Source organism: Betta splendens, chromosome 4 (assembly GCF_900634795.4).
Source record: "Betta splendens chromosome 4, fBetSpl5.4, whole genome shotgun sequence".
NCBI classification, from domain to species: domain Eukaryota; kingdom Metazoa; phylum Chordata; class Actinopteri; order Anabantiformes; family Osphronemidae; genus Betta; species Betta splendens.
Window position 1 is genome coordinate 1,891,514 of NC_040884.2, and position 13,634 is coordinate 1,905,147.

The window sequence follows — 13,634 nt, forward strand, 5'->3', positions numbered from 1 at the left end:
CAGTCTACGGTTCCCACACACAAGAAACAAAGAGCAGCATTTTTACCACAAAGTCGGAGAAAAACAAAACCAAACAAACATAAATATTAACTAAATGTTTACAAGTTTCTGTAAACATAAAATATAAAGATCTTAGAAACTTGAATGGAAGCTTCAGTAATAAGCATATTTGCTGTCATCCCTGTTGTGACTCTCCCTCATCCTCGCGGGGCCTCTCTCACTTTAAGTATAAAAGGTAAATTAGTGCTGCTTGAAGGATTACTGAGGGACCTGCACATTTGTCCCAGGCATGGCTCCATGGATCAGTGAAGATCCGTCAGCGCAGGATCCCTGCGGTGCCCCACCCTGAAGGCTCCCAGTGCGTTCCTATGGAGGGCCTCAGTCAGGCTCCTCGCCTGCCGTCGGTCTGGAGAGTGAGGAGCGGCCAGAGAGCGACCGAGTGGAGGACCAGCCGTCGTCACTGAGGCCTCACTGGTGTCTGATGATGAACAGCCACAGCTGTGGTGTCGCTCCCATAGTCACGCTGAAGTAAATGAAGCTCCTCCAGATGAACAACCATCGGTTGTAGTTTGGGTTTTTACTATAAACAACCACTGAACTGCAGGTTTTCGCGCTGATTGCGGATCTTTAAGAATGACATATTTGCAGAGGAGGCTGCGGTGATGACGCAGGCTGTTTGTACTGACCGTGGCGCCACACACACACTGACTGTAGGTTACACACTCCCTCTGGATCCAGAACGTCCACATGCACCAGACACGTTTACGTCACACCTTATAACGTTCTGGGACGTCTCACGTCTGGGGACAGAACATAGAAGTGCTGTTTGCTCTGCTTCGTTGTAGTTCCTTAAAATGGTACCGCAGCGTTTCTCACACATCACACGACTTGTGCTCTGTGAGATCTTCTACTTTGTACTTGCTTATATCTTTATTATGTTATTGATTTATCTGACTGATCCTTTGAGCTGTTTAGTAGTAGTGAGATACTGGAACTACGGATGATCTGTGTTTAACTGAATGAGAACTTAATTACTAGGCAGCAGCTGTGGATTGGGTTTCAGCTGATTAACAGACTTATCATTACAGCTGTTGCTGTGTTTGTCTCCTGCAGGGAAACGTTTCGTCAAAGTGCTGAGGAATTTCATTTGAGGCGTCGGGCACAAACTGTAAATGATGATGATGATGATGATGAACAGTTTAACTTTCAGCCCCTTAACCCCTCTGTATGAAACTGCAGCAAATGCTTGAAACCAGTTAACTGGTCCTATCGTGCATGACGTCTCCGGCAGATGTGGGAAACCTCTACAGCAATGAGCTCCCCAACAAAAACCCCACTCTTCAAAGAGGCTTCTGGTTCAGTCCGGGTCAGCGGTGCAGAGGAACAGGGGGAAGCGGCCTAAACCACATATACATCAGCCAGAATAGCCTTCAGCTGGATGAGATCATGAAGGCTGCAGTGGAACAAACCACCTCATTGTTCCACCAAATGTGGGGCTTTGGACGCGCTGCAGAGAATTAGATCAACAACACCAAAAAAAACAAGAATGGGAGGTGAGGTTCTGGAGAGGGAGTTAAAAGGCATTCATACACAAATTCCAGAAGCTGTCTGCAAAATTCCAGGGACCTGGAGGAGAGATGGGAAGTGTTTGTGCGCATGTGTCCTCCTTAAAAATCGCTGTACGGACAGAGGGAGGACTGGACAAACATGGGAAGAGAAAAACGAAGCGTGACGTGGGCAACGGAGGGTGCTAAAGGTCAGGAGGTGCTTGGACAGAGAGAGATGGTGGTCGGCTGCATCCGTCACAGACTCAACACGCAGAAACTGTACATACCGAGAGACGCAGTCATGATGGACGCTCTCAGACGTATCCTAAGTTCCCCCCAGGTTTTCGGAACGTCCCCGCTCTGGATTCCTTTCCGGTCCGCTCTGCCTCCCAGTGTGAGCGTGAATGAAAGCCTCCTCGTCTCCTCCTCCTCCTCCTCTCTCTGTTTCCACTGCTGAACTCGGCTCCGCTCGCTTTTAGGGGCTGGATCGTTCCGCTGTCGTGCCCCACTCCGTTCGTCCTCCGGTTGGAAAAGTGAGCTCCCCGTTTCCTTCTGGCTTGTTCTGACACTGCTCAGCGAGGAGTTGTATGAGCAGCAGGGCAGAATGAAGGAGAGAAAGAGGGAGGGAGGGAGGAGAATCCCCCCCCCCCTCCATCCTTGCCTGCACGCCCTCCCTCCTCTTCCTCTCACTGACCGCTGAGCATTGTTCCTGCTGGGACACAGCCACCACTTTCCCCCAATCAGAGTGGATTCCAGTGGGGTCGGAGGTCACATGTGGCCTTTTATGGACATCAGAGTGGAGAAGGTGGTGGTGGTCTTAGAGGGGGTGTCTCTTTCAGGGCATGTGTCCACTCCCACCATCTGCTCCCCACCAACACGCAGACAAAGGCATGCAGACACACACTCGGGTGTCTCCTGCCATGTGTCTAATCTTAGCACATCATAAATTACACCATGAGCCTCTTGACTGAATCGTGTTGGCGTTGCGTTTGTTTCTGTGGAGGCATGTGCATCAATGTTTGTGTCACAGGAAGTGACCCAGAACGGACGCGAGCTCCGTCCATCTGCGACTCGCATTTATCGGCTGAAACACTTGTTTTAAACAATACAGGAAGGTTTTCAATAGATGCATTATGAAGCAAAAATCCCTGCATCTGGAAAAAAAGGGGGGGGGGGGCAAAGACGGGGGGCAGCGTAACCTCACAACAGCAGTAAGAGTTTAGAGCAGATCCAATAATTTATTTCAAATATGTCCCTCATAAAATGTTTGTGATTCGTTTGTGAAAGTTAGCCAAAATGTAAATCTGCCCTGCTGCGGTTCCTTCGGCCTGTTGGGGGCGCTCCAGCTTTAGTCCTGTGTGTTTGACGCCACCTCCCGGTTGTTTCCTGTCTTGTAATTAGTGTGTGTATTGAAGTTCCTACTTTTATTCAGTCTTGTTGGTTTGTTGAGGATGTTACCTCTGTTTGGTGGTGTCATCTTGTGCCGGTCCTGTTACACTCAAGGTTTGTCTTGTCCCTGTGTTGTCCTCGTGTTTGTTGCATATGTCTAGTTTTGAGTTATCAGCTAGTTTCTCCTGCATGGCAGTGATTTTTGGTTTATTTATTTGTGTGTACTGTATACTGATTCATACACAACATAGTGAGTAACTTTACGTAGTTTAGGTTGATCCTGGTGTAAAACATGTTGTTAAAGTCCTGCCACATTAGAACAACGTACTGCAAACTGTACAGACAGAAACACACAGGGCCTCAGTGGAACCAGGGAACCCGGGTCAGGAGCCCGGGTAAGGATGGGCGAATCTGCCTCGACTGGACTCTACAGCTCTGATGAGTCAAAAACTGACAAAACATTAAAAAACGGTAAATGGGAGTTTTAAGTTCTGTCAGTTTTGAGAATCACCTGCAAATTAAGAGGGATCACACAATTTGCTTCTGACTTTGCACTGCACAGTATTGAAGCTAATGAGACTTGAACCGTCTTGCTTTACAAAACCGGTCAAAAACTTTAAAGACTGATAAACTTCAATCTATCCCCAGTGTCTGCATTCTTTTAGCTGAAACCTGCTTCAGCTTCTGTTTATATCACTGTTTATTTTTATTGGGCTGCAAGTAAACAAAGGAAATGTTCTTGCATAACTGAGCTGCACTTGGCCATCACAGGAAATGAAAGGGCACAAGAGCAGAGACCGTTCATGGGTCGATGCAGAGACAAATAGTTCAATGACTTTGTTCCTCCACCAGCTGAATGTGTTGTACAGTAGTTAGTTAATTTATATAACGTGAAGTTTCTATTCACAAAATTTGTAAGCTACATGAACTCAAACGTCACTGTTTTGGTTTCATTGACCTGCTGCCAAGCAGTTAGCCTCTAGCTAGCGACAATAACTAACACATAACCTAACCTACAACTAAACCTAACTGTCTCCTCAGTTCAATTTGACACACAGCTCCATAACGTTCAATCTAAAATATTTCATCTTGTATCAAATGTAGTTTTCGGACAGAGCTATATGTTTTCTCCTAATTAGACCTTTTAATATCCTTAATTTCATTCAGCACATACCGCTACAATCCCAGTGTTCCCAGTGTGATCGGCCTGATGAAACACTGTTTTGCTATATTGGTGAACATAACTACGTGCACTGTTGCTTGTCGCTCTCTACTGTACATTGTTACCAAACATTAAAGTGGCCTTAGGTCAAACTGTGATTGCAGTAATGACGGTGAACATTAAATTAAGATCATTCAAGTGGAGAACTAACTGCTCCAACCCAAAGTGGCAAACAGCTTCCCAGACTATCGTCTGTGTTTAACGTGGGAAACAGGAAACTCTTGTCTGTTCGGCTAAAATGGGAGAGAGCAGAAGATGTTTTGTGTCCTTTGTTCATTCTTCTGTGAGAATCAGGTGTTTTTGAGTGCACACAAGCAATAATTACTCTTTCTCTATCCTGCCATGCTGCTAATGTTTATGACACAGGTCTTTGAAGGTTGAACTGATCTGTCTGCAATAATAATAAGCATAATAATAATAATAAACTAAATTAAACTAAAAGTTAGGTTTGATTCAAATTGTTTTCAAAAAAGTTCAAACATAAATTCAGCAGCGTGTCTACAAAGTCTGTTATTGTTCTGCATTAGAATAAACCAAATCTTACTGGATAACTGGGACAGTGAATATTAATCAAAAACCTCTGCATGAATTAACTGAAATGTAAAAAGTCACTGTTTGCTAACCATTGTGGGCTAAAAGCAAGAAGCCAGTTAGCTTAGCGCGCTTTAGCGTAGCCACCGTTCTCCTGCCCACTGGCCTTTCGCTCCAGCGGCGCTGATGTGAAACCACCCCAGGAATCACCTCACAGGTACTGGCTCCAGTCTGATGAGGTGAGGGATGATGTGCCCACACACATGCCCATTGGATGCACTCCTCTTTTATACTGGCTTTAGTCAGAGCACTGCATCACTTGTGTGTAATTTGCACTGCTCAGTGGTGAACACAGTCCAAAGTGTATCTTTCAGCTGGAGCGGCACCTGTATGCCGGCCGTGACCGTCATACATACTGTTAGACAGTACAGTAAGTGTGTAAATAGCACATGAAGATGACGGCAGCTCACATCAGACCCACCCAAAGATACTCTTATTTTCTGACACTACTGTGAATTCCTTCTGCAGCTGCGGGGTACATATCTCCTCATGCAGGATGTCCCACCAATAAAAGACCCTCCCCCTCCTCGCGTCCCCTCCCAGAACAGGACGTGAGTGGACATCCTGCCAGCAGCGGCCTCTTCCTTTGTTACCGCCGACTATTATTAGCAGACATCTAGTATCAGCTGTCCTGCACAAGACTAATCGGCTTTTGCTTCCTCCGATCTTTACCTTAACGTGTTAAGCACAGAGGTCCAGAAGCGAGCATCTGTCTCCCTCCACCCAGCTGTATCTTCCTACAAACTGAGCCGTGCCCACATACCCAGCCAACAGCAACAACGCGCTGGCCAGCTGTGTGTACGTGTGTGCTTTTCATAAAGTACTTTATGCCAAGAGAACATTCCAGACGCCACTTGAACCCTCTCCAGCAGCAAACAGGAGCTTGAGTGTTTGGGTTCAAATCTTAGCACTAATGGTCACACGCACACTGAGGGAAGTGTACTGTACCTTGAGTCCAGCTGTGTTGGTCCCACTGACTGCCAGTCGTGAGCTGGGAAAAGTCTGAGAAATGTTTCACTGGGAAGAGAAAGCACAGGAATGATAAGGTTTCCAGCAGTAGACACACCCACAGCCAGAAGGGTCAGTGTGGAGATAAAGGCCTACCGTAGGGCGTCCGTGGGGACACTGGGAAGGCCGGGGTTCGTGGAATGATCTCCGCTTGTGCCCGATAGTCCACAATGTTGGATTTGTACAGATGTCCATGCTTTGAAAACAACAGTGCAAAGTCAGTGAGAAAAGAATTTGGGAGAAGAGTCAAGTCACGCACACACCGTCGGTCTTGTGATCTGTGTGTTTTGGTGTAAACCATCAGGGTGTCTGAGGCATTCAGCCATACAAATGAGTGCAGGAGCAGAGAACTCTGCAGGAGATGTGGGAAAATGTAAACAACCCTAATCCTGACTGAGATTTTTAAAGAGATAACTCAACGTTGGCTTTTTGGATGATGCAACTGAAAATAAATTTAGGGAGAGATTTGGTACGTTCTGGTACCAGACTGTAAGATTCATTCCAAACAGAGGAAGGACTGTTATCAATACAACCAGTCCGATTAATGTCCAACCAGTCCAATTGATGTCCAGTCTGCCTGACTGGGACACGTACTGGTCCTCTGCTGTAGGTGTTGTGTGGGTTGGTTCATCTTAACCTTGCGTAGACTATATGAAAGATGCTTTTACTGCTCTTTGTGTTATTAAAACTTTGTACTACTCTACTTGTGTTTTTGTTGGGATCCCTGACTGTTTTTCCTACCCTACCCCCCTTTTTTTACGTAGCCATGTTAGTGAACTGAAAGTACCATTTCTGAGTTGTAGGATTTTGCTAGCCTTCGCTCCTGTCCTGGGCTTTTTTACCCTCCACTCTGCTGCTGCGATCCTTGGCTCCTTAACACTCACCTACTACTTCTTTCCACCATTTTGGGGATCTAAGCAGTTTTCTTTGTTTGCATACAGGTACATACCTGAGAGGACGAGTAGGAAGGAGTGTTGACCGGGGACCCTCTGAAGCTGGTTTGGGTTTCACCCTCTCTCCATCCTGACCTGTGGAGTCCAGCGTAGTTTGTGACGTCACTGACCTGTTTCTGCTGCTTCCACCCTGATCAACAAGAAAATGCAGATTAGGATCAACATCACTGATGTTTATTTTGGTCCCCATCGTGGCAGTAAAAGGTGATGACAGTGAGCAGTGTTTGCCATGTCTGTGTCTGACAAAAGCTTCTGTCAGTAGGTTTATCAGCGGTGAGTTTGCGTGACTAAGCAAGACTTTACCAGATGGTGGAACATCAACAAAGCATTTGTTGGAACAATCAGATCTTTCACGTGAACAGATCACCTGCTGGGCTGGAAGCTACACTCAAAGAAATGAATATATACTGTATACACAGTATATTTATGTAACACAGATGCTGCAGTCGCCTCCAATAGCTGCTGCTTCCCACCTTCATGATGCCTGAACCGTGGGCTACTGCCAGCCTTTTGGTTCTATATTAATGCAATTGTAGCACTTTTATGCAGGATGTGTAATAGGAAGCAGATTGAATCTTCTGTAAACACACATGTTGACAATAAACACAAAGACAAGTCACAAATGTGTTGATACTCAAACTAATACTCAGTATCTCAGCTGTGTGTGGGTTTAACTGCATGTCAGATTTGCAGCGCTTTCAAAGAGGCAGGAGCAAATCTGACACATATCAACAGAACCCCACGTCTGAGAGGTTACAGTACAAATACTACATTTATGGGAATTTCCACAAGTGTGGGAGAAATAAAGGTTTACCTTATCCTGCACTGAATCGTTGTGGTGAAGAACACTGGGAGCTCCTCTTTCACTATGAGCATCCATCATCTCTAAATCACCTAAAGAGCTTGATCTTGAGTCTGACACCAGAGCCTGCCGAGGTTTTTACAGTGCTCAGTATCACTCCATACCTCTAGAATGCAACTCCAGGGTGATGAGAGCAGGACGGCACGATGCCGTCACAAAGGGGAGCACATTGTTGTGTAAAGCTTCAAAAGCATTCCTGTCCCCTTACAAAGTCCTGCCTCCAAACATCCCCTTGAAATGCACATTACAGTCAGTACCTGAGCAGTGAAGTAGTAGTTACAGCCTCTGACCTCGCCAGCCTGCTACACACAAACAACTTCACTTCCTGTGCTTGGTTCAGTGGTAATGTAAGTGTCTGCACATGACACGGCTGCAGGTCACAAACAAGCACATGTGAAGCTCCTCAAGCAAGTCATGAATCAGGGCCAAAGGTCACAGCAGAAACGTGCCTCCTCCTCAAGGCTTCGTCCCAGCGGATGTGAGAGGGACTAAATCACAAGGCAACGGCAGCAGTGAGACCGGGAAAACAGGCACGTGAAATGATCCGCGTGTCTGAGGTGAGATCACGTCAGCCAGCACTGGATTCCTACAGTTTGCTAACATCCTGTCAGAGATCACCCAGAGAAAACAGAAGGTCTGAACAGCAGCCAGACAGGGAGGACAGGATCAGCACTCTGGTTTCATGCTACTGCCGACCGCTAGAGTTTCACTTCACCTGCATGTCTGTCCATGAGTCTGAGTGGACGCTTGTGGCAGACGTAATACAATTCCCTCCCGGTGTACGACTCATACGACCCACTCGTGAGCACATACACATACAATCTAATCTGCATTGAGCACGCTCCAGTGTGATCGCTGGACGTGTGGGACAGGCAGCGGTTATTGGAGAGGCTTCAGGTGAAACCATAACTAAACGGTTATTCTTTAATCGGAGGTTGCACAGTAAATTCTAGATCTACAGTAAATGTGGTTTAACCTTGAGCTGAATCCTGGCTGGTAATAAGTAACTCATTCCATCTTCAGGTGCTTGTGAAACCGCAGGTCTGACTGTGAGCCCTCGCTCTGCTTATGTAACGTCAGCTCTGTATGTTTCCATAAGGAATGAACTGGAAGGAGAATCCAGTGTCCTGAGAGCTTTGGGTTTCAAGCCGCCTTCTCAGCCTGTTTAATGAAGTGCTTCCACCCTTTCAGTAAATACCACGCACGCCTACAAACGCAGTGTGCAGCAGACACAGATGTGTTCCCTGGACTCAGGTGGAGGATTCATGAGATCAGCCAGTCTCAGCCCTCAGTATGACTTATAGATGGTTCTGCGTCTGGAGGCTGAAGTCCAATTAATCCAGTCCAGAAGCTTCATCTGCTGCCAGACTCTCTTTACTCCTTCAGCTACTGAAACAGGACCCGATGTGTCGCTGTACAACCACCTAAAAGTACAGCACATGAGGGAATGCGCTCATCTAAAATAACTCCCGCATGTGCTAATAGCCAGTGCAGATAGTTCAGGCATAAGCTGACATGCATGGAGCATGTGCTCCACGCAGCAGGTGGAGGTAAATGCTTCTCTGAGGCCTGCGCGCTGCGTTTATCACCTACCAGTAGCAGCAGCCTTTCATCGTGCTCACGCTGAGCAGGTGTTAATCGTTAGCATGTCAGCATATTAGCTCCACAGCCAAAGTACAGTTGGGGCTGATTCAAATAGCTTAGCAGCTATTTGGTCAAAGTGTGGATGGATGCATTTTGACTTCACCCTGTTCCAACCCTTGCATTCTGCACTGTCTTCAACCAGCAGCTCGCAGATATTAGAACAAATTATTCTTAGCATAAGTCTGGACCTACTGCTTAGTACCTGCACCAGGTGTGTTCAGCCCAGCAGAAGCTGGAAGCGCAGCAGCGAAGTGGATCAGATCCAGGATCAGACACTGCTGTAGCTCATTCTTACCTGACAGGTGCGTGCTCCCCTTGTGGCTGAGGCCGTTTGCACGGAGGGAGGCCGACCTGGACAGCGGCGTGCAGTGGGTAGGAACAGGAACAAAGGTTGGGTCCAGATCCAAAATCAGCTGGTTCAGCTGCTCTATGGACTCATCAACGTCAGTGGTTAATGACGCCAGCTCATCTTCTTGGCCCGATGGCGCGTGCGCGGGGTTTCGTGTGGCCGAGTGCGCCCCATCCTCGTCAGCCAGTCCTCTCTGCACTGCTGCCCTGCTGCTGAGGCCCCGTGGTGGAGTGTGTGGAGCCACCACAGGGGGCGGCCTGTCCTTCCCCAGCCCCTGTGACCTCTCCTCCACATCCACTGTGGTGCAGTTCTGCTGCTGCCGCACCCACGACTGCGTTGAATACTCCACGTGGACTGATCTCTGTGTTTCAGGCAGACTCCCAGAAGACAAGGACCCAATGCTGCTGGAACTGGGCCTGACTGGCGCTGAAGCGACCACGTCATCCACTTCATCCTCATCGTCCAGTATGTCCGTCTCCCTCTCACTGGAGGACGCCTCTCCATTGAAAGTGCGCCCCAGTCCGGACTCGTCCCCAGCTGCCTCCAGCTTCCCTCCACTGCATGCAGCGAGCTCAGCCATGACCTCCAGCAGGGGCTGAGCCATCCCAAAGTCGGCCTCAGGGAGCGGCGTTGCCGCCTGGTCGTGGTCCCGCGCGGCCCCTGACGGCTGCCTGGCTCCAGTCAGCGTCTGCGAGGCAACGGAAAGGCCGGAGTCGCTGCTGGCGGACGGAGCTCGCTCACTGAAGCTGGGGCTGCTGCTCGTGAGGGGGAGAAGGGCTCCGTCCTCACTGCTCCTCTTCCTCCTCTTCCTCACTGCGGCATACAGGCCCCCTGTTCGGGGGTCCAGGAGGTGAGGTTCAGCTGTGAAGACAAAACCACTGTGATCAGCAAAATGTGGCAGACAGGATGTTCAGAGAGCAGCCAAGTCCTCTGGGGTTCCTCCAGCAGAAAAACGGATGAAAGCACATAACATGGTGCGGGTTTCTTTTAACAAGTGGTCCAGACTAACATACAACATTTGACAACAAATGGTTCACATTTCAGGCTGAATATCGAGCAAATGAAACTATTTTTGCCCCAACAGCAATCAGTCAGGGACTTCCTGTTCTGTGTGAGGCGACACTGACGGCAAGAAGTCCCAAATCTCCAACATGGAGCAGCACAACCACATTTACATCAACTCTCCACTTCTAACATCTGGAATCTGCAGCTGCACAGTTAGTGAGTAATGAACGCGTAAAGGTTCAGCTAAAAAAGGTAACTGCATCTTCTTCTGAACATTCTCTCTGTGTGACCTCAGAACCTGCAGCACCAACTTATTGGACTCATTATGACTCACACAGACACACTTCATGCAGATAACACTGAGCCCTTTGTGTGGGGCGGCAGATGTGTAGTGTGCTGCATGAGTGCGTCGGGCATAGACGTGTAGGTGAGGGCAGAGAGACGACGATGCTACAGAAAATATGCAAAAGGCCATAAATCACAGAGCTGTCTAGGTTGTTACACCAAGATAAGGCAAGTACAGTGAATGCAACTGTTCATTCAGCGCAGAGCAACAGTCCAACTCACACAGACATACCAGACATGCATGTTAAAGCCTCACAGCTGCTCCAATTACTCACACTCACAGATGCAGCACATCCACAAACTGATCAACACACTGAGGCTCAACTGTGAAAGCAGCTTCTGTTAAAGACGCGGCAGCAAAAAGCAGCTTACTTCACAGCCGGTCCGGAGAAAACTTTCCCTGCTCCCTCCGCAGAGTAGAAACAGGATGCAAACGCTCGACCGAGCCTCACTTAGGAATCAGAGGGAAGAAGAACCAGATGACAGACGCAGAGGACGGGGAGCGAATGACGAGGGTCCGACGCCTCCTCCCTCTGTCTACGCTGCTCCAGACAGACAGCAGAGATCACGGACCCGTCCTCCACCAGCTCCACCATCTCACTGCTTCCTCGCGCTATGAATCCCCGCCTTCCCGTCCCCATGAGACTAGCCTCTGTTTCTGCCCCGTCCCCCTCCCTCTCCTCCACCCCCTGCATCCTGTCCCAGCTGACACAGGTAAGTGAGAGGGAGAGAGTGAGCGGTCATCCATTTTAATGTTGAGGGGGAAGGAAACTGAAGCGTGGATCATTCACTAGACGTACAGCAGACACAGGTGGAGGACGAGAAGGAGCTTTGAAGGAAAGAAAACACAAAGCACAAGGACCTTGAGCCGACCAAATATGGAGGTGGGAATGTAAACACGGGGGCGGAGTCTGGAGAGACGGGTGCTGAAGGGGGATGGGGACAAACTGCAACCTGCAACTTGAACCTGAAAGCAACATTGAATCCGGCGGACAAGATAAAAAGATGGAGGGTGATAGAGGTGATAGAAGGCGAGGGCAGAGGCAGATGTGGAGGTGATACACTGGGGGGAGGAAGGGAGGGGGGTTAAAGTGGAACCTGTGGCTGAAAACCACATTCCTGCGACTGGCTGCCACCGTCCTAATGGCCACATGTGTTATGTTCGTGTGTGTTTCTGTGTCTCTTTTCTTGTTTCTCTCCCAGTGATCCTTCCGTGTAAATTACATGTCAGGATGGAGCAGATCTAGCTTTAAAACAGCTGGAAGTGAGGCCTGAACCGCAGGTTAAGAGTGGACGCCTCAGCTGTCTGGACGTGGGTTCTCCTGTTGATGTTTTTCTGTTAGTGTGTGAGAAGAGTTGTTTTAAATAAATGGAAAACTCCTTGAAAACAGCCGCCTCCAAATACATGGGTCCAGTCTGGCTGCTGTCTGGATGACTGCTGTTACACACAGACCACAATAACTGTGAGCTGCCACAATGATGAGCAGACTAACTACAGGGACGGAGTCCAAACACACAATCCTAGAGGCCGGATCTGCAGGAATATAAGGTCTGAACAGCAGCCAGAGACACGCAGACGTACGTGTCCCTGACGGCAAAAGGACACGTCTGACACGTCATCACTTCATAACGTTATTGTGGCAAACACAATCAAAGCACCAATTAACCATTTTCTGAAGGAAATGCTACATTTATTTCACAAAAAGGAAACAGAATGAAGCTGGAGCCAGCTGATGTTTCTACCTCACATGTCCAGTGGTTTGGGGCTCAGACGAAGAGCAGCAGTGAAGCTTCTCCCCAACAGGACCGGCTTCTGATTCTGATTGGTTTTTCACTACTTGTCTTTAGCACTGACAGAGGATTGTATTGACCTGTGGGACCTCAGACTGGGAGCTCAGTGATGCTCAGACCCAGAGGAGATGCCCCAGGGCCGCATCCTCCATCTCATGAGCCTGCTTCGTTAATACGAGCACATGTGAGAAGTCATTTCTGCAAAATGAACAAACCTGCTACGTAAACTTGGACTTTTTTACCCAGCATGACTTTGCAGGTTTGATGCATTTGTCAGAGCATCAGATTTACTTGACATTTATGAACAGCCTGTCTCTTCACAGGCCACAGCAACTGTCTGGTTACTACACACGCTAATTATCTGACAACCTTAAAACAACTTCTAGCTCCTTTAGAAATCACTGGTGCAGGAGTTGTCACTCACCGTAATGAGAGCAAAAAGGTTGGTTTGTGTCTTTAAATGTTTTTCTGGTCATTTCGGCCTAATAATTAAGAGATTTCAAACAGGAAAAGAAAGTAAAAGCTGTTTATAAAAAGCAATCTCTGCTTGAAATGAGTCAAGGGCACCGTACCTGCTTGACAAGCAGACGCTCCTTGATAGGAGTCCCGTCGGACCAAAGGCTCCAGTGTGTCATAGTCCACCGTCACCGAGGGGCCGTTGAGCCACAGCTCTCTGCCTGTGACAAAGAGCAGCGCAGACAGAGAAGCTGAGTTAATCAGCAACCACAGCAGCTTGTGTTGAGTCCTGAATGCGGCCGAAGCTTCGTTGGTCCTGGTTCCCCTCCCCGCCCGCTCACAGGATCTGTAATCTGAATTCCCTGTCAGATGTGTGTGTGATAAGTGCTCATATTGCTTCCTGTGTGACTGTACGTGCAGAAGGCCACTTGGCTGTTATCGCCTGCTCCTGGTGTCTAACACTGCCCCCACA

General features: G+C 48.3%; 1 protein-coding gene across 3 annotated transcripts in view; it reads right to left on the reverse strand.

Annotated features, from left to right (window-relative positions):
* si:ch211-191a24.3 (tensin-3) overlaps positions 1-13,634 on the reverse strand; it is a 28,502-nt gene that overhangs the window by 8,191 nt on the left and 6,677 nt on the right. For all 3 annotated transcript variants that reach the window (XM_029149068.3, XM_029149067.3, XM_029149070.3), the window contains 5 exons: positions 13,279-13,383; positions 9,512-10,426; positions 6,707-6,840; positions 5,854-5,953; positions 5,698-5,766 (listed from right to left, as the gene is read on the reverse strand). In XM_029149068.3, coding sequence (XP_029004901.1) covers positions 5,698-5,766; positions 5,854-5,953; positions 6,707-6,840; positions 9,512-10,426; positions 13,279-13,383 — 1,323 coding nt within the window. The remainder of the gene's footprint in view (positions 1-5,697; positions 5,767-5,853; positions 5,954-6,706; positions 6,841-9,511; positions 10,427-13,278; positions 13,384-13,634) is intronic.